Here is a 21,602-nt window from a genome sequence, read left to right on the forward strand (position 1 = left end):
AGTTTCTGTGCTTATGCGTACACACACACTGAAATCTCATTGTCCTCTGAACATGTTGTTTTAACTGTTTGACCTCTTTTTATATGCTGTTAAGAGACATGAGGGTGCAGATGTGGTACTTTTGAGTTTTACCTTGACAATAAAGGTATTCTCTTTTTTCTTTAATCTCTAAGAGTATACTAAAGCCTTTGCAGTGACTTCTGATACAGGACAATCTCTTAGAAGTATGGCTTTAGTATTTTATAGTGACAAAAAGAGAGTCACAAACACCGTAGATGTGTATTTTTTTTCTCTGTTGCTTCAAATAGGATTATACAACCTCTAGGGTGATGTGCCAATTCGGCAAAATGGCACAGACCAAAAAGTAAGGAGGTTAATGGAAGATGAAGGGGAAACAAACAAACAAACAAACAAGAATAGGACAAAAGAAAACCCAAGATGAGAAAGATTCATTGACGTAGTTTTACTCAAGGACAGGAAAAGGTTTTTTTTTTTCTTTTTTTTTTTTTTCCTCACTATTGGCAAAGAATATAGCAAGGATTTTCACTTTGATTATTCATTATTAAGCAAATGAAAGTGGCCAGAGTGGACCTTTAAAAAAAATCCCAATAAAATATAGGAACCCATAGCAAATCTAATAGAGGAAAAGAGAAGGAAATGACTGTACAAAAAAGGAACAAAATGACTGTACAAAAAAAAAGGAACATTAGGGGAGGTGCCTGGGTAGCTCAGTTAAATGTCTGACCCTTGATTTCAGCTCAGGCCATGATCTCAGGGATGTGAGATTGAGTCCGGTGTCGGGTTCTGTGCTGGGTGTGGAGCCTGCTTAAGATTCTCTCTCTTCTTCCACCCTGGAAAACAGTACGGAGGTTCCTCAAAAAGTTAAGAATAGAGCTACCCTATAACCCAGCAATCAGACTACTAAGTATTTACCCAAAGGATACAAACATAGTGATCTGAAGGGGCACCTGCACCCCAGTTTTCTTAGCAGCAATGTCCACAATAGCCAAACTGTGGAAAGAGCCCAATTATCATATGATTTCACTCATATGTAAGAAACAAGCAGAGGATCATAGGAGATGGGAGGGAAAAATAAAATAAGACGAAATTAGGGAGACAAACCGTAAGAGACTCTTAACTATAGGAAACAAGCTGAAGGTTGCTGGAGGGGTGGGGGGTGGAGGGATGGGGTTACGGGGTGATGGACATTAAGGAGGGCACGTGATGTTAATGAGCACTAGGTGTTCTGTGCAACTGATGAAATCCCAGAACTCTACATCTGAAACTAATTATATACTGTACGTTAATTAATTGAATTTAAAGAAAATAAAATAAAATAGATTCTTTCTCTCTGCCCGTCCACCTCCCCATCTAAAAAAATAAAGTAAAAAGGAATACTGTAAATTGGGAAGAGATCTAAAAAATTATGAGACTGCTATGCAGAGTTTTGTGGTACCATTCTTGGAAATCTTGTTGAAATCTAAAATTTTCTAGCAAATGTAAACCATTAAAATCAATTAGAGAAGTAGAAGATGTGATTGTGATTCCTCTATGAAATTCCCTTAGCTGGGTTCCATTGTTTGTGAGGTAAAGAAACCTCCTACTTGCCTTCAAATCACATGTGACTTCTGCCTGCCTCTCCAGCCCTGTGGCCTTACTCCTTTGGTTCCTGCACTCTGGCCAGACCGATTTTTCTGTTCATCTTGTACACAGCTGTCCTCTCACTCCAGGCCTTTTGTATGTCCTGTTTGTTTTGCCTGAAATGCTGTTACCCTTGTTTTGAGCAGTTGATTTCTATATACCTTTAGGTTTCAATTCAAAATTTTATGTCCCTGGTGAAACAATCCCTTAATTTTCAGACTTGATTTGGGTATTTATGTCATATGTTTTCATAGTTCCCTATACCTTCTCTTCATTTGCTTACTACTGTTAACAGTGATTCTGATTATCTGTGTCTCTTTTCCCTGGACGAGACCATAGTGTCTTTGAGGGTAGCATTAATGGCTGTTTGGCACACTTTTGGAACTCTAGTGCCAGTGCACAGATGCGTACTAATGAATACTTGCTGGATGAATAAATACCTGTATAGTCAGATAACTTTTCCATTTCTTTAATTACAAGAATTACAAACCCATTTTCTCCAAACAAGACCAACAAAACAGAACTAAGTGGATGTATGGACACATTCTTCCAAGCTTTCCAGGAAATCATTTTCTATATTAAACAGTTTCATAGTATACCTATATACATATGGAAAGCCATTCAGTCATTCTGTGCCAATATCAAATTTGACAAAGACCAAAAAGTAGTTATTATAGACCTAATTCAGTTATGGGAAGCCAGTATAAAATTCTAGCAAATCAGATTCAACAGGATATTAAAAGAACAATGTCATAATCAGATAGAATTTCTCCATTGAATAAAAAAATGTGTGGGGATAGAGGCCCAAATATGAAAAACTACATGATTATTTCAGCCAATGCCAGAAGAGTTTGATAAAACTCAGTATTTATTCTTTAATAAGATGAAGATTACTGTAGTTAATTTTTAAAAAAGAATTTCTTCCAAACCAAGAACCAACATTATGCTATGTAATGAAATGCCAGAGAAATTTCTGTGAAAATAGAATAAAACAAAGCCTCAGTAATACCACCATTAGTTCACTTTTTGTTTTGTTTTTGTTTCTGCCAAGTTCAAGACAACATAATGAAATATAACAGAAATTAGAAGTAGGATTTATGGTAAAAATAGGTGCAGTTCCTGTGATTTGTAGGTGGGAATGGTTATACCTAGAAATGAAAGAGAAAATGAAAGACACTTAGAATTGATATGAATTCATATGAAAGTTGACATTGAATAAAAGATAAGGTTAGTGACTTTTCTACAATATAAAAAGGTAATGTAGTGGGAGAATGCTCCGTTTATTATAGCATTAAAGAATACCTGAAAAAAGATGAGGCTAATCCATAAAGAAAATTATGAAATTTTACTGAAAGATATAAAAAAGAAAATTTTAATGGAAAGTCATACTATGATCCTGAATGGGATGACAGAATAAAAATGTGCATGCTTCCAAAATTGGTTAATAATTACTGTGTCAGAATCCCAAAATGTTTCTTTTGAAATTTAACCAGAAAATTTTAAGTTCATTTGGAAGAATAAGTAAAGGATAAAAACAGACAATTTTCAATGAATAGTTATTAGAAAGAAATAGTATTACCAAATACCATTTTTTTAAAGATTTTTTTTTTTTTAAGATTTTTATTTATTTGTCAGAGAGAGAGAGAGAGAGTACACACAAGCAGGGAGAGAGGCAGGCGGAGAAAAAGGAGGAAGCAGGCTCCCAGCTAAGCAAGGAGCCCGATGCGGGACTTGATCCCAGGACCCCAGGATCATGACCTGAGCGGAAGGTAGCAGCTCAACCAACTGAGCCATTCAGGTGTCCCAAATACCAATTTTTTTTAATAAAAAAAAAATTTAAACAATATAATGCTGAAGACTAATCAAACCTTTCGAATAAGCCCAGAAAGACCTTTCCCGATATGTAAGAAGTTAATACTTGGTTTTAAAAAGAAAATCTGGTGGAGTGGCAAAAAAATTTTTTTTAAATAAATAAGTAAAAAGAAACTTAAAAATCAAGCAATTAGCTTCATAAAACAAAAGATACATGAACAGCCAATAAGCACATGAAAAGATCAGTATATTAATTATAGGCAAATGCAAATTAAGACCCTCTTGAGATACTCCCATATATACCCATTAGAATGGCCAAGTTAAACCTGACAATACCAACTGTTGACAAATATGTAGAATTCTTATTAATGGCTGGTAGAAATGTAAAATGTTACAACCACTTTAGGAAACTGTTCAGCAACTTCGTTTAAAAAGTTAAACATACACCTAATCATACAATCCAATTTAATCAATCACGCCTACATAATGGAAATCCAGTTTACCCAAGAGAAATGAAAACATATGTTCACTCAAACACTGGTCCACAAATGTTCCTATCAGCTTTATCTACATTAACCCTTACTACTAAGATCTGTTAATTTCTCACAACACTTCTGACACCAAATGTGGTTTTTCCACATCAATTAATTCTCTAATTCTCTGCAGATACCAGATGGGAATTCTGCAATTTAATTCAATTCTTACACTATCTACAAGTCAACAGAGACCTCCTCATTAAGGGTTCAGGCCCGAAGACGGCCTCCTACTTCAGGCACCAATCACATATAGTGGGTCCTCAGGTTTCCCACACTTCAGCCTGACCTGGCTACTGATCGGGGTTTCTTAACCCCCTTCTCGGTTTCCATTTTTTGCTATATCATGGCTTATAGAATTCAGTGGAAGCCTTTACATATTACTACTGGTTTATTATAAAGGATACTATAAAGAATACAAATGAACATCCAGATGAAGAGGTATGAGAGATCTGGGAGTCCCAAGTGCAGGAGCTTCCTTCCCCGTGGAGTTGGGGATATATTCTCCTGCTGACACATAGATATGTTCACCAACCTCGACATCCTCCAAACCCCATCACTTAGGGTTTTCATGACACTTCCATTATGTAGGCTTTGATTGATGACATCATTGGCTGTTGGTGGTCGAACTCAGTCTCCAGCCTCTGAACATCAGGGTTAGGGCTGGTAGTTTCAACCCTCTAGTCATACAGTTGGTTCTTCTGTTAACCAACACCCCGTTGTGTAGCTATCAGGGAGCCTGTGACAGTCATTTAATTAGCATGAACTCAGATACGGTTGAGAGGGGGCTTATTAGGAATAACAGAAGATGTTCCTGTATTCCCTATCACTTAAAAAATTCCAAGGATTAGGAGCTTTGTGCCAAGAACTGGAGGAAGACCAACAAAATATGTATATTTTAATTGAGATGTCATTGACATATAATGTTAGTCTCAGGTGCACAACATATTGATTTGAAATTTGTATACATTGTGAAATTATCACCACAATAGGTCTAGTTAATATCTATCACTACACATAATTATAGAATTTTTATATGTGTGATGAGAACTTTAAGATTTACTCTTTTAGCAACTTTCAAATACACGATACATTATTATTAACTATAGTCACCGTGCTGTACCTTACATTCACGTGACTGCTTTTATGACTGGAATTTTGTACCTTTTGACCCTCTTCATCCATTTTGCCCACCTCTTTTCTCCTTTGCCTCTGGCAACCACCAATCTGTTCTGTGTCTATGAATTCGATTTGTTTCACTGTTTAAATTTGACATATAAGTGAGATTAAATGATTTTCATCTTTTTCTGATTTATTTTTCTTAGCACAATGCCCTCAAGGTCCATCCATGTTGTAACAAATGGCAAGATTTCCTTTTTTTTTTTTTTTAAGTGGCTGCATAATGTTCTTTTGTGTATATATACCACATTCCCTTCATCCATTCATCTACTGGTGGACACTTAATGTTGCTTTCATGTCTTGAAAATATGTATTTCTTTCTTTTTTAAAAGATTTTACTTATTTTAGAGAGAGAGATCATGAGGTGGGGGGAGCACAAGCAGACTCTGTGCTGATGTGGGGCTTGATCTCACGACACTGAGATCATGACCTCAGCTGAAATCAAGAGTCAGGTACTTAACCCACTGAGCACCCCAGGCACCCTAAAAATATGTATTTCTTATATCACAGTATCACAGACCCAAACTAGAAACAACCTACTTGTCCCGTCGGTGGATGAATGGATTGTAAAAAGTAGTGTAGCTATGTATGGGATAGACCACTATTCAGGAAAACAAGGGAATGATCCAGTGAGACATGCAACAGTGTAAATAAATCTCATAATTATTATATTGAATGAAAGATGCTGGACTCTGAAGACTTTTATACTGTTAGGACTCCATTTATATAAAATTCTAAATACTTCTAACTAATTTACAGTGACTGAGAACAGCAGATCATTGCTTGCCTAGGGACTGAAAAGCAGTGTGAGAAAACTTTTGGGGGTGAAAGAAATGCTCGGTTTCTTGATTGTGGCAGTAGTTTCATAGTTACATACATCTTTCAAAACTCTCTGAATCATACACTTGAAATAGATGCAATTTATAATGTATGTATGACTGTATTGTGTGTATCATGACATATTGTATGTCTAGCTTTCTCTCATCTGCCACATTCCAGTTGGTCAGTATATCCTGTTGGCTATACTTTCAGAAAGCGTCCAGCATTCAATGACCTTTTGCTATTCCAGTGCTACTCCTCTAGTCCAAGCTATTAGATGATTGTTCTAGACATTCGAGTGGTCTTGAGATGCTATGCCTGCCTTCTGTACAGCAGTAACTAGAGTGAGTCATCATGTTGAAACCTAGGTCTGGTCACATCACTCTCTTGCTCAGTACCTTGTATGATATCATTTTATTTAGAGTAAGTCCATCTTACTGGAGTTCTTACAGTGGCCTTATAGGAACTTACAAGATCTGGCTTCCTGATACCTCTCTGACCTCATGTCCTGCTTTTCTCCACTTCCTGCATTCCACCTGTATTACCTTCCTTGCCTTGCCTTGAGCATTCCAGACAACCTTTACTTTAGGGACTTTGACCTTGCCTTCACTGTAATGTTTTTCTCCAGGCATATATGTGGGTATTCCCTGACTACTATATGTAAGTCACTACCAGCTGCCAATCCCACTCCCTATTTCTAGTCTCTGCTTTATTTTTCTCCACAGCACTTATTACCACCTTACATACTATGCTTCACTTACCGCTGATTTTTTTTTTTTTTTTTTGGTCTCTTTTCCCTGCCTAGGGTGTAGTCTTGTTGAGGGCTGGGAATATTGTACCTCCTCCCACCCCAGCTGTTTTCACATAGTAGGCACTCCACATATGTTTGTGGAATGAATAAAATGCTTTCACTTATACTACATACAAATCAAGTTCATAGTGAATCTCATTGAGTAGATGAAAAGTGGATGATGTGCTTCTGAAGCAAGTTACTGTAAAGTTTCTGTTCTTTGCATTTTCCAGTAGGTATTCTTCATCTTAAATATGGAATTTTAAGGAGTTGTTCAATTAGGGAATTAATTTGATATATAGTATTTTCTGTTTCCTTGTTTGTAAAAGGAGGTAGGTAGACTGATCCCTAAAATCCCTTTTTGTTTTCAAAGTCAGTGACCCTTTTAACCTGAATCCTTGTGGTTTGGGGCTGCTGAGAAACTACCTTTTAGTCTCTCTATAAATTGAGAGTAGTGCCTTTATTTCCTTCAGTCTTTATTCCTTTTTAAAAAAATGCCTGTAGCTCTGTTTGGCGAGGAAGAGGTGAATACTAGGAGAAGTGTGGCAATTCAGGGGACCAGAGCTTATCTCAGCAGCTGGGCTTGGAGGGGGAAAAAAAACATTTCAAATGACTAAGAATGGCCAAGATGTAATCAGAATAGGAATCTGGACATATTTTCTTTTGTCTACCGATTGAGGAATTTAATGGAGGTTATGCCCCAGAATTTAGTTTCAAATTATGAATGTAAGTCAGGAGAGAAAGTAGAATTTGATACATTTTATAGAGAGCAAGGGCTTTGTCCTGTATATAGGTGGATGAAAAAAAAATTTTTTTTTTGGATTTAAAAATTTTTTTAAAGGCATAAAAAAGGAAAGATCACCAGAAGACCACAGCTCTTATTCCTTTGGGCCCTATTAAAAAAAAAAAAAAAAAAAAAGGTTTACTTGAAATAATGCTCTTACAGAAAAGTGAGGAGTAATACAAAAGATAGAGTAAATTTATTTTCATGATCTAGAATGCAGTTCTTTTTTTTCCCCCTTGCTTGTAGCAAGAATTACTATCAAACTCTACTCACTAGGCCAGAGGTCCTTGTGTAAGCCCAAGACTTGCCCCTCCCAAGACTTGCACATTACCTATACTTGTGAGTTTTTAGCCACCATGGCTAAAAATGCAGTTCTTTTTATAGTCTTTAATTTCAAAGTAGTATTGATCATTGGGTTACAGATGTTTTAAGTTTCACCTACCCTTGCTTTTAGGATGAACTAGTTTTATATGCTCCTGTCAGTTCTTGTTTCACTGACTTGGGGAAGCATAAAACGCTGCCATCAGTGATGGATTTTGGTTCATGCATCCATCACTTTTTAGGAATATGCTCCCTAGGGTATTGTTTTACATTGCTTTTCCATCAAAACTTCAAAAGAAGAGATGTCTTGAATATTTTTAGTACCATAGTATTGTTTTCTTGATATACCTAGATATTTGTAACCGCTAAGATGCTGAGCATGAAAACAATGACAGTGTCACTGAGTCACGGTCAGTAGAGCACATGCTGTAGGTGGTTTTTCTGATAGGGCAGATGTTTGTGAGCTGATTCATCCAAAGCCCCGGTGTGCTTCTTAAGTTGTGTTTGCTACAGGTTGGCTTGGTCATGTGCATTCATAAGTTGGGGAGGAGAAAGAGCCCAACCAACCTCTAAAATGGCCAGTATTTACTGAGTACCTATTAAGTGCTAGCCCCTGTTCTTGGTGGGGGAATGGAATGGTGAACAAGATATTTTCTACTCTTTTTTAAAGGAAGATTTTATTTATTTGTTTATGTATTATGTATGTATTTTAGAAAGAGCATGTTTGAGTCAGGGAGGGCAGACAGAGGGGAAGGGAGAGCGGGAGAGAGAATCTCCAGCAGTCTTCTCACTGAGTGTGGAGCCTGATGAGGGGCTGTATCTCACAACCCTGAGATCATGACCTGAGCCAAAACCAAGAATCGGATGCTGTACTAACTGAGCCACCCAGGCGCCCCAGATGGTTTCTACTCTTAAGAATGGATTGTGTAGAAAAAAAGAAAAAAAAAAAGATTGTGTGTATGTGTGGTGGGGTAGATAGATAATAAACATGTACATAAATAAGATAATCTTAATTACCAGTACAATAATGTTGATAAATATGGGGAAGATAAAACAGGTTTTGGTAGATTGCAAAGGTCATGGGGTATGGTGAGAGCTGTTTAGCTGAAGTCAAAGAAAGCTGCATTGAAGAAGTGACTTTTGGATTGGGACCTGAAGGGTGAAGATGAGGAAAAACCATGAGAGGCCATGTATAAGAACATTCCCAGCAGAAAAAACTACAAGGTGATAATAAACCTGGTATGTTCAAGGACAGTGAGCCAAGGGGGAAGAGGAATAAGAGATAATAAGCTTGGAGAAATAGCCAGGGACCAGGTCCCATGGAGATTAGTAAGCCATAGGAAGGAGTTTGGATTTTTAAACACGTGACAGAAGACATTTGTAGGGTTTTTCAAAGTGAGGTATATAATTCCATGTGGAAGACGGACAAGAGGACAGCAGAAATGGAAGGAGGAAAATCAGGTAGGACACTGTTGCTGATGTGGGGGGAAGATGGTGGTGGCTTAGATCACCACAGTTGCAGTGGAGAATCAAGCACTGAAGCCAGTAGAAATTGGCAGAGAGACGAATAGTATGAAGGAAGGAGTCAGGAATGACCCTAATTTTTTGCTGTCAGTAATTAAGGGCATAATGTTGCTATTTGCCGAACTGGGCAAGTCTTGAGGTTGGATATGGAGATGTAGGTTGAGAACATCCTCTCCATTTGGGCCACATTAGCCTTCAGTATACCAAGGAAAACAGTCATCATCATTTACCATCTGAATCCATTGTACCCTTCTTACTTTCAATTTTATATTTTTAAGTTATTTTACAGATAATGTACAGAATTACATATACAGGAATAATGAAAACAGCTTTATTAGAAATGTTAATAAGAATTTAAACATAGCAAACTCAACTTTAAAAGATTTTATTTTATTTATTTTTTTATTTGACAGAGATCACAAGTAGGCAGAGAGGCAGGCAGAGAGCGAGAGGGTTCAGTAGGCTCCCTGCTGAGCAGACAGCCTGATGTAGGGCTCGATCCCAGGACCCTGAGATCATGACCTAAGTCAAAGGCAGAGGCTTAACCCACTGAGCCACCCAGGCACCCTGCAAACTCAACTTTAAAAAAATACTTTTTTCCCCTCATCAGCTTTATTTATTTATTCATTCATTCATTCATTCATTCATTTATTTATTTATTTTTAAAGATTTTATTTATTTATTTGAGGGAGAATGAGAGAGAGAGAGCATGAGAGAGGAGAAGGTCAGAGGGAGAAGCAGACTCCCCAAGGAGCTGGGAGCCCGATGCGGGACTTGATCCTGGAAATCTGAGATCATGACCTGAGCCGAAGGCAGTTGCTCAACCAACTGAGATACCCAGGCGCCCCCCCACCCCACCCCATCAGTTTTAGGTTCATAGTAAAACTGAGCAGAAAGTACAGAGCTAATGCAATATGGCCCCTGCCCCCACTCATGCACAGCCTCCTCCATTATCAACATTTGCCACCAGATTGGCACATTTGTTACAACTAATGAATGCACATTGGCATATTATCACTTGAAGTTCATAGTTCCCCTTAGGGTTCACTTTTGGTGTTGTATATACTGTGGGTTTGGACAAAGGTACAAAGACATGCATCCACCATTATAGTATCATACAGAGTATTTTCACTGCCCTAAAAATACTCAGTGCTGTTCCTGTTCATTCTTCTCTCCCCCATAACCCCTGGAAACCACTAATCTTTTTACCATCTCTATACTTTTGCCTTTTCCAGAATGATGAAAAGACAAGCCACAAAGTGGGAGAAATAATTTGCATCATAAAAGCCCATTAACCAGAACGTCATATAGTTGCGATCATACACTATATAGCCTTTTCAGATTAGCTTCTTTCATTTAGAAATATGCATTGGAGGTTCTTACGTATCTTTTTATGGCTTGAAAGCTCATTTATTTTTAGTGTTGAATAATATTCCATTATCTGGATGTGCCATGGTTGATCGATTCACCTACTGAAGGACATCTTGGTTGCTTCCAAGTTTGGGCAATTATGAATAAAGTGGCTCTGAACACTTACATGGGTAACCTGCCTGCTTAGACCAGTTTGTGTGGGTATAAGTTTTTAACTTCTTTAGGTAAATATCAAGAAGCAAGGTTGCTGGATGGTATGGTAAGAATATATTTAATTTTGTTAAGAAATCTCCAGACTCTCTTCCAAAGTCACTGTGCCATGCCGCATTCCCACCATGAGTGAATAAGAATTCCTTTTGATCCACACCCTCACCAGCATTTCTCGGTGGCAGTGTTCTGGATTTGAGCCATTCTATAGGTGTGTAGTGGTATCTCATTGTTTTCATTTGGGCCTCTCTGGTGACTTGTGATGTAGAGTGTCTTTATGCTTATTTGCCCATCTCTGTATCTTCCTTGGTGAGATAGCTGTTAAGGTCTGTGGCTTATTTTGTAATGGAGTTGTTGTTTGTTGTTGTTGAGCTTTAAAAGTTTTTTGTGTAGTTTGGTTAAGGGGCTTTTATCACATAAGTCTTTTGTAAATATTTTCTCCCAGTCTGTGGCTTGTCTGCTCATCATTTTGACAGTGTCTTTCACAGAACAGAACTTTTTAATTTTAATGAAGTCAGGTCTTCAGTTTAATCAATCCTTTTGTGGATTGGGCTTTTGAAGTCTTAGCTAAAAAGTCATCACCAAACCTAAGATCCATCTAGATATTTTTCCCTGTGTTATCTTCTAGAAGTTTTATAGTCTGACACTTTTATTTAGGTCTGTGATTCATTTTTTTTAAAGAATCTAAGATCTGTGTCTAGATTAATTTTTTTCATGTTGATGTCCATTTATTCCAGCACTGTCAAAGAAGTTAAAGAAATTTGTTAAACTTGTTTGTTAAAGAAGACTGTCTTTTCTTCATTGTGTTGACTTTGCCCTTTTGTCAGGGATCAGTTGATTATATTTATGTAGGACTATTTCCCGGCCCTCTATTCTGTTTCACTGATAAGTTTGTCTTTTCTTTCACCAGTACCACGCGGATTTAATTACTGGAGCTTTGAAAGTCTTAAAATTGATTAGTTTGTTCTCGTCTTTCAATATTATGTCAGCTATTCTGAGTTTTTTTGTCTCTTCATATAAACTTTATTTATATATTTATTTATTTAAAATCAGAATGCTTGTTGTGTGACCAATCATTGAAATCCTTAAAATGAACTGCCTGCTGCATTAATTGCCCTCTTGGGCTGAGGTGGTGTTCTTTCACGGACTCCATGCCTGAATCTGCACAATACAATTCTTAGGTGCCTCATCTGACAGGTTCCAGTGGAATTTCGTTTTTTAGCCTTGGCACTCCAGTTATACTTTCTCTTGCACTTGGCAGGATAGCCACATTTACCACAGGCTGACTTCCAAAGGTGGTAGACCATAGAGCCACAGCAGCAGCACCTGTGAATCTTACTGCGACACTGTCCATATGATGATGACCCCTTCATTATCTTGTTTCCAATAACAAGACCAGAGAGTCCATATAAATTTTTAGCATCAGTTTGCTGATAGCCACAAAATAGCTTGCTGGGAGTCAAAGTCATTTATATTTTGTTTCCTGGTTGTGAAGTCATATAGATATTCAAAATGATGGGGCGCCTGGGTGGCTCAGTGGATTAGAGCCTCTGCTTTTGGCTCAGGTCATGGTCCCAGGGTCCTGGGATCCAGCCCCGGATCAGGCTCTCTGCTCAGTGGGAAGCCTGCGTCCTCCTCTTTCTGCCTGCTTGTGATCTCTGTCTGTCAAATAAATAAAAAATTATAAAAAAAAAGAGACAAAAATGAGAAAAGTCCTTACATATAATTAACTCATCAATTGCCATTGATAAACCTGGAACATATACATTGAATACATACTAATTTCAGATTTCAAATACATTTCTAATAGGCTTTGGCTTATCATTACTTATCGTTCTTGTGTTTTCATTGTCAAAGCAATACTTTGGAAAATTTTGATGGCTGATTTTTTTAAAGATTTTTAAAATTTATTTTACAGAGATCACAAGTAGGCAGAGAGAGAGAGGAAGGAAAGCAGGCTGCCTGCTGAGAAGGGATCCCAATGCGGGGCTCCATCACAGGACCCTGGAACCATGACCTGAGCCGAAGGCAGAGGCTTTAACCCACTGAGCCACCCAGGCATCCACTGGCTGATGATTTTGTTTGGGAAAAAAAAGGATGACCATTATCAGTTGAAAAGCATTTTTGTTTTTTAAATTAATAAATTTACAATTAGAATGATCTATTCAATGAGGTTTTCATTTCTATGTCACCAGTTTCCTTCTTTTCCATACACCTTTGTATAAATATCTGCCTACAGCATTTATACATCTGTGAGCTTTATAATGTAAAGTTTGCTGTATAAACATTATAAAAGATGAAAGAATATTGCCACTTATTCTTTTAGGTAAGTGAGATAGTCCAGATTCTTGTAACATAGTACATGATAAAGTCCTTATGGAATTAGCTATGAATCCTGTATTTCCTTTTTGTCCTTAAAAATATATTGTAAACTCACTCCTTCTTAGATTTGAGAAGATTCATCTAGAATTATTGCCACTTACAAATTCATTATCTGAAATTTTACCATGACCTGCCTGTTCACACTCAGCATCTAATAATTGTGAAACATTTTTCTCCATTGATCTCTTTGCCATTATGGGTGGATAATGAAATATTCTGAATTCTCAGCTGTGTCCACTGTGTCCACTCAGCTATGTCAAATTCCCAGCTATGTCCAAAATGAATACAAGGATGGTTTGTCCAGACTTCATTTTGAAAGACGAGGCAGGGGGCATCTGGGTGGCTCAGTGGGTAAGTGGCTGACTTCAGCTCAGGTCATGATCCCAGGGTCCTGGGATGGAGTCCCACGTCAGTCTCCTTGCTCAGCAGGGAGACTGCTTCTTTCTCTTCCTGATGCTCCCCCTGCTTGTTGTGCTCTCTGTCTTTTTCTGTCTCTGACAAATAAATGAAAGATGAGGCAATACTTTTTGGGTAACGCAATAAGAAAGCTGAAGGATGGTACAGTAGTGCATCCTCCTTCTAGGCAGTTCCATTATTCTTCCATTATCTTATTATTTAATTTTTAAAGTATAGTTGGAAATAACTGGTGAGTAATGATGAAATAATTGCCAGGATGATGAACTAGAAAAGATTTCAAGATTATAGGAAAAACACTGAGGTCCCATAATATATCTTGGATTTATAAAAGGGTCCAATGTAGTTATATGGTAATTGCAAGGAAAAAATGACTTTATTATTTTTTAAAATAAATTTTCTTTTTGTTCTTTGGAGGACCTCTAGGAAAAAATAGTCATGAAATTTCAATCCTTATAAACAGAATTGCTCAAAAAAGAAATTAAGAAATAAAATTTGGATCCAGTAGAGCCTGATGGTATTACCAAGGGTTAAGTGTGAAATGTGTATTAGATGTCCTGGTGGTGATGTGGATTAATGATTGTCTCTGTGAGGCTGGAGCTCTGGGGAGAGCCAGACTAGAGATTTCATCTGAGAGTCAGCAACACATTTTTGGTATTTAAAGGCTTGAGTCTAGATGGGGTCACCTGGGAAGGGAGTATAAATTGAAAAGAGGAAAGAGCCAGGAATAGACCCATGGCATACTAGACTTTTCAAAAGTTTAATGAAGGAAAAGAAGTTTCTGAGAAGGTGTAGTCAGTGAGATAGGACCCTGTGATATTTAGAGAAGAGTGTTTTAAGGACAAAGTAATCAGTTGGGCCAAAGAATGCTAAGAAATAATTTTTAAAAAATGAGCTCAGAGAAGTTTAACCATTGACTGCAAAAAGAAAAAAAAAAGAAAGGACATCATTGACGACCTTGAGAAGAGCTATTTCATTGACATGGTTGGGCCAAAAGCACATTCATAGTGGATTGAAGTGAGAAAGTAGAGATAAAAAGTAAAGACAGCTTTGTCAGTAGATTTTGTTGTGAAGAGAAAGCAGAGAAATGGTAGGTAATTGGTGGAAGTTTCTTTTAATCCACATTAGGGAATTGAGAGGAGTGGGTAGAGTACCTAGAATTGGGAGTGTGAGCCCGGAAGATGTTGGTACCTTCTCATAAGGTTTTATATTAATATTCTCTAGGAAGGAATAGAATAGTCCGGACTGCTCAGTTTCTCCCTCCCTCCCTTCTCTCTTTTCCTTTTTTGATGTTAAAAAACTCTTCAGGGTTTTTACTTGCTTTTTTTGTGTGTTAGAGACAAAACACTGAGCACTGGCTTGCCTTGTCTGATTTTCAAGAGGGAAAAAAATTAAATCTTAAGCAAATCCCAGTTTTTTGGTATATATTTAATACTTTAAGTGAAATATACTGGTAGCAAGATTTTCTTATCATTTGGGGCATGTATGAACTATAATAATTAATTACTGTCTAAATGATAAGATGAAATGAAATAGCATTTAATTTAGACTACTCTAAAATTTGATTTTATCTATTGTTTTCTTATATGAACATTGCATAGGATTATGAAGAACAAAGATTCTGAAAATGTATTTTATGTTTTGAGTTATAAATAATTAAAATTGGAGGGGCGCCTGGGTGGCTCAGTGGGTTAAGCCGCTGCCTTCAGCTCAGGTCATGATCTCAGGGTCCTGGGATTGAGTCCCGCATCGGGCTCTCTGCTTAGCAGGGAGCCTGCTTTTCTCTCTCTCTCTCTCTCTCTCTCTCTCTCTCTCTCTGCCTGCCTCTCCATCTACTGTCAAATAAATAAATAAAATCTTTAAAAAAATAAAATTAATTAATTAATTAAAATTGGGGAAAAGTCTTGAAAACCTTTACTGTAGAAACTAGTTTATTAAATATCTAGTGAATGGGCCAGTTTGAAGCAGTCAGAATTTAAAATACTATTTTGGATACTGTTTTGTTTCCTTAAAAAATAGTATTTCTCCAGAGTGTGTAAGGGTTATATCCAGTGAAGTTGGCTCTGATCTTGTCCCAAGTTTTCTTATCTGCCTTAGATTTGGCATATGATTTTCAGAAAATGTTCAGTTTTGATACGTAGTTGTGCCAACTTCATTATTTTATGATTTACAGGAATCAAAACATCTTCTTTACAACTTTTCATCTTTATTCTTTATTTTACTTATTTTGTGTTAAAATCTTAAGCCTTTGTGTTTGATGTGATAGCTCAATATTGTAAGCCTACTTAGACAATAAGACTTTCTGGAACAATTCTAAGTGAGATTCCGGGAACTTAGTGGCAGTTAAATAATACAGATGTCTTGGCTTTTTAAATTTTCATGGTTGGCTTTCACTAAATGAGATTGTTGGATGTAGAAATTATTTAGCATCATTTTCAAAAATCCCTTCAGACTAACTTCCAAACCTAGTTTCTAAAATTCTCCAAAAAAGCAAGATCTCAAAATTTTATAAAGTTGACCATTTAAAAAATTCTTTGGTGTTAATGATAAGATGGTTAGTTAAACTTATTTGGGGTGTAATGTTTGCCAAAGTATTATTTTACATGTTCCTGCTCATAAATTTTGTATTTTAATGTTTATTTAGCTTCTTTGGTTCTCTCCCTTTTCCTCTCATTTCAACACAAGAGTTCTTTCTTCAATTTCACTGCAAATTTTGAGAGGTTTCCTCAAACAAATTTTGAGCATCCTGTAGCATTATATCATGGGCTGTAAAACACTTTATTTTTGGTCCCTGCCCAAGACCTGGCCAGTTGCATGTCTTCAGTAATCTTGATGTATTTGAAGTTTTGCTAATAAACCCTTTGAAGCTTGTGGGGCTTTTCTCCTTTTTTTTTTTTTTTTTTTTTTGGTACCTTTTACCTGTAGTATTGTCTCCTAACCTGCCTCTCTAGCAAATTCCTGCTTATTCCCTACATTTCTGCTGACAGTTCACCTCTCTCAATGGGTTTTTTCTGGTGCTACTTTTTAAATATTCCTGCTACACTTTGCAGATACTTTTGCTGTAGAAATTATTTAAATATAGTTGTTGCAGATTTGTCTTCTCCCTAGACCTGCAGTGTCCACTAGAGTAGTTCCTAGCCATAAGTGGCTAGTGAGCACTTAAAATGGGGCTACTTCAACTGAAGAACTGAATTTTTTAACTTTACTTACTATAAATTAAATGTGAATAGCCACCTGAGGCTAGTAGCTCCTTGGTTAGACAGCATAGTTCATAGCCTTTGTAGTAGTGTGCTTATAGAATGAATATGGAAAGATGTGGGTAAAGAAATGTGTCCTTAAGTGTAAAATACACTCTGAATTTTGAAGACAATACAAAAAAAAAAAAAAGGAATGCCATTAATAATTTTAAATATATTGAAATGGTACAATTTTAATAGATTAAATAAAATACATTATTTAAAATAATTTCACCTGTTTCACTTTTCTTTTTCTTAAAATAGCCACCAGAAAATTTAGAATTCTACATTTGATGCACATTTGGGGCTCACATATTTCTCTTGGACAGTGGTGCTCTGACAATGATCTCCTTTTTAGGCAAAGACCTTGTCTTTTCATTTTATCACAACTATTATGGCACCTGCTATATAGTAGGTGCCCAATAACCAGCTGTTGAATGAATGAAATAAGTTGTTTCTAGAAATTGTAATCAGAAGCCTTTTGAAGAATTGAAACTTCAGATTAAATTAAAGGACTTTGCCAGTCTTTAGGTGTGTGTCTATTTCATAGTATATTTTGATACATGATACATAAATAAACTCACACATCTGCACATTGAAGGAAGAAGCACGATCTAGAAAGACAATAGTCTTAGCACTTTTCCAGAGCACTTTCTATAATGATTTCATTATAATCATCAAAACAGCGTCTATGGCTCATCAGGGAGGCAGGTTTTACTAATAATCTCCATTTACAAGAAACTGAGGCAGAGAAATTAAATAACCTGCCCTAAAACACAAAAATATTAACTGGCAAGCCCATGACTTGAATTCAGGCAGTCTGGCTTCATAGTTTGTATTTTTAACCAGTATGCTAAGATGTCTGAAGTAGGTAATTTTGGTCACCCATGATTAATTACTTTAAAGGTATGAAAGGATTTGTTTGAGTGAATCTTGGAGACATTTAGACTTGGAGGACCTTTAGTGTTTGGATTCCTTTGCTCTCCTGGAATGAAAGAAATTTACTTAGAACTTGCAGTCTGCTTTTAATTACTTTAAGATTTATTAAAGTTCAGCAGTTAAAATCTGATTCTGTCTATTTAGTGAGCTCTACATTTGTGTTTTTAGTGACAGGTTTTTTTGGGGGGGCTTACTTTCTTTATATAGGGTATAAGTAAAAATTGTCATTCGGCTTCTGGGAAAACAGGAAAATGAATGGTTGCTTATATACTGGTCCCAGGAATCAACTTCCTTCTTGTATGAATAAGGAAAATATCTTCTCAGTGACGAGACCTGTAATACTTTACTTTTGGGGGAAAGTGAAAAGGCAAGGATGTAAGTTTATTTCTCCTCAGCTTTCTATTAACATTTCCCACTGAAGGTTTTATTTCATATCTAATTGAAAATCCAGTATGCTATTATACTGAATAAATCTTATCAAATGAATAGTCATGAAGCAGCAGGGTATAATATTCAAGGGAAAAGATACATTCCTTTTCATTTTTAACGTGCTGCCACAAATTCCCATATATGCTGTTTTTCCCCCTGTTCACATTATTCTTTTCAGTAGTGACATATCTTTTGAGGATTCATACATTCATAAGGGCATTCTGGAAAATTTAGCTTGAAAAATATGTTGAAGGAGTCATATAGATTCTATGTAGTGAAAATGAATTTACTTGCAGGCATCATCATTTTGCAGTCAAATTGGTTTTTTCTTTTGCTTGTATGTGTCTCTGTTGGTGGGTGGGCACTTGGGTTGGCAGTTCTGCTTCATGCTGCCACCAAGGGACCTTGAGATCTTTTGTCTTGTCCCATTGTCCTCTAAGGAAGGTGTTGCTCTTGCCAGCAGAGATGAATCTGGATCACCGCCACCACAGTCGCATTCTGGTCTGTGTGACGAGGGCAAAACCAGGTAGAGAGCAAGCAGCTTTTAAAAAATACACAACCTGGGAGTTACATACCACATTTCCTCCTCCTATCCCATTGGCTAGAACCTAGTCACATGGATACATCTAGCTGCTCAGGAGGCCCAGAAATGTAAGTTTTTTTTTGGTTTTGTTTTGTTTTTAAATTTTATTTCTTTGAGAGAGAGCAGGAGGGAGTGCTCACCGGCTGGGGGAGTGGCAGAGGGAGAGGGAGAAACAGACCCCCTTGCCGAACAGGGAGACTGACTTGAGGCTCAGCCCCAGGACTCTAGGATCATGACCTGAGCCACCAGGCGCCCTAGGTGTTATATTTAAAGAGAAAGATGAGCTTGGAAGATTATTAGTCTCTCCCCTGTGAATAATTCTCATTTATTCTGCATCTATTGTATTTTAACATTATGCTTAAGTGCTTTATCTGTTTTCTCATTGGGTCCTCTGGCTGGGATGCAGAGAGTTTTTTTTTAACGGCTCAGTTTAGGTCATCCAGAGGTAGAAGAGCTAGAATTTGAACTCAGGGTCTGTTGGACTCCCAGAGATTGTGCTGTTCCCACCACATGCCTGAGAGTTTAATTAATTAGAAGAAGGGGTCAAGATTTTTGACTCAAGCAACTGGAAAGATAGCACTGTCATTAACAAAAACAAAAAAGTTGGACAATGTTGAGTGAGATGATCAAGGATTTGCATCAAGGTATTTTAAACTTAAGATACTTGTTTAATCCAAGTGAAAATGTGGTATAGGTAGTTGTATTTGTGAATTTTGAGTTTAGGATAAATGGTTTGGCTAAAGACATTAATTTGGTAGCTTCTAGTTTATAAATGGCATTTAAAATAAGAGAATAAGTGTAGATAAAGAGAATAGGTCAAAGACTGGAGTAGTCCATCATTAAAAGATCTGGGAGATGAAGAAGAATTAGAAAAGACTGCTTTCATGGATGAGCTTTTATTCCTGTCCTCAATTTTCTCAGTGTGTTTCTGTCTCTCACACACAGAAGGAGAATGTCCTACTCTGTGCTGCTTTTGAATCCACCAATAGCAAATTGGTGATTCTTTTATCATCCTAAGAATCATAGATGGTGTCTTTGAAGTGGGAAGTATAGCCCCAAGTATCTGGGCCAACAAAGCCAAGGAACGAGAGACTCGATTCCCAGTATGCTACTTTTTAACCAAATGGGAATCTGAAGGCAAACTCTTTTTTTTTTTTTTTTAATTTTTTTATTTATTTGACAGAGATCACAAGTAGGCAGAGAGGCAGGCAGAGAGAGTGACAGGGAAGCAGGCTCCCTGCTGAGCAGAGAGCCCGATGCGGGGCTCGATCCCAGGACCCTGAGATCATGACCTGAGCCGAAGGCAGCGGCGTAATCCACTGAGCCACCCAGGCGCCCCTGAAGGCAAACTCTTAATCTGTTGATACCTGGTTTGGTGTTTTCACTACTCCTGTATTACTTCGGTAATACTACACATCTCTTTTCTTTTCTGGCAAGTAGTCTTTCTAATTTCTTGCTTGTTTTTGTTTTTGTTTTAATTTTCCAAGTCTCCTGAAGCAACTTTCTAGTTAGTAATGAGTATTACTTTCTAGAATGTGCATCTCAGCAAAGAATACATAAAGATTTAGAGATACTTTTTAGAAGAGTTCTACTTACTTTATCCCCCAAAGCGTATAAGCCTTGTGAGTTGTTAGGTCTGCCTTTGTAGTTCACAATATGAATCTGTTCCCATATATCTGAATTGTTCAGGTAGAAGTATTTTTCTAGAATAGTGAACACCACACATTGAAAGAAACAAATGGCTGAGATTCATAACAGTTTCATAACAGTTAAGTTCAGTTTTAGATTTTTGAAAAGGAGAAGTAAGCTTCTATCTTGATCTCTAATTCTTTAACTTCAGACAGCTAGAGCTGGTAGCATGCATTTTGTTGCTGTGATTGGCAAATTCCTCAGTCTTACATATAACCCAAATCTCTCATTCCTAATTTCTTTCCCAGATCAAGTCTGGCATTTTTTGTAGAATCCCATCAATCACCGTACAATAAATTTAATTCTTTATTTATATTTAGTTTTGAGCTGTTCCTGTAGCAAAGCACCACCAGTTTAGTGGCTTAAGCTACAAACATTTATTATCTTTCAGTTTGAGTATTCAGAAGTCCAGCACGGGTCCCACTAGACCAAAATCAAGGTGTCGCAGGGCTGCCTTCCCTTTGGAGACTCTAGCAGGAAACCTACTTCCTTGCTTATTACTCAGGTGTTGGCAGAATTCAGTTGCTTTTGGGACTGAGACCCCGTTTTCTTGGTGGGTGTCAACTGAGAACTGTTCTTAGCTTCCAGAGTCCTAAGTGCCCCCCCCCACCTCATCCCTCCATGTCTCTTGGCTTATGGCCCCTTCTTTCATGTTCAAAGGCAGGGATAGCAGGTTGAGTCATCCTCAGGCTCTGAAATTCTCCTCCTCCTTCAGTCTCATTTCTTTCAGACTAGCAAGTTAAATTCCTTTTACAGACTGGTGATTAGTATGGGCCCATGGGGATTTTCAAGGGTAATCTCAACATCTCAAGGTTCATACTCTAATCACATTTGCAAAATCCCTTTTGTCATGTGTAAAGTAGCATATTCCCAAGTTAATAGAGGTGGATAGCCTAGGGTGGGGACATCTTTAGGAGTGCATTCTGCCTCTTATAGCATTTCTCATGTT

The 21,602-nt window shown here is 37.2% G+C and overlaps 2 protein-coding genes across 3 annotated transcripts in view; one reads left to right on the forward strand and one right to left on the reverse strand.

Moving 5' to 3' along the window:
* Nucleotides 1-21,602, forward strand: part of MAGI3 (membrane associated guanylate kinase, WW and PDZ domain containing 3) — a 238,322-nt gene that overhangs the window by 68,210 nt on the left and 148,510 nt on the right. The gene's annotated exons all lie outside the window — the stretch shown is intronic.
* Nucleotides 12,067-12,450, reverse strand: LOC132001559 (large ribosomal subunit protein eL37-like). Its single transcript, XM_059376244.1, has one exon. It carries the CDS (start codon nt 12,448-12,450, stop codon nt 12,067-12,069), a length of 384 nt encoding a protein of 127 aa, XP_059232227.1.

Source organism: Mustela nigripes, chromosome 14 (assembly GCF_022355385.1).
Source record: "Mustela nigripes isolate SB6536 chromosome 14, MUSNIG.SB6536, whole genome shotgun sequence".
Lineage (NCBI taxonomy): Eukaryota > Metazoa > Chordata > Mammalia > Carnivora > Mustelidae > Mustela > Mustela nigripes.

Bases quoted from the DNA above. Each gene is read 5' to 3' on its own strand.
- LOC132001559 (XM_059376244.1), bottom strand. From the start codon at position 12,450: ATGACTTTGACTCCCAGCAAGCTATTTTGTGGCTATCAGCAAACTGAT.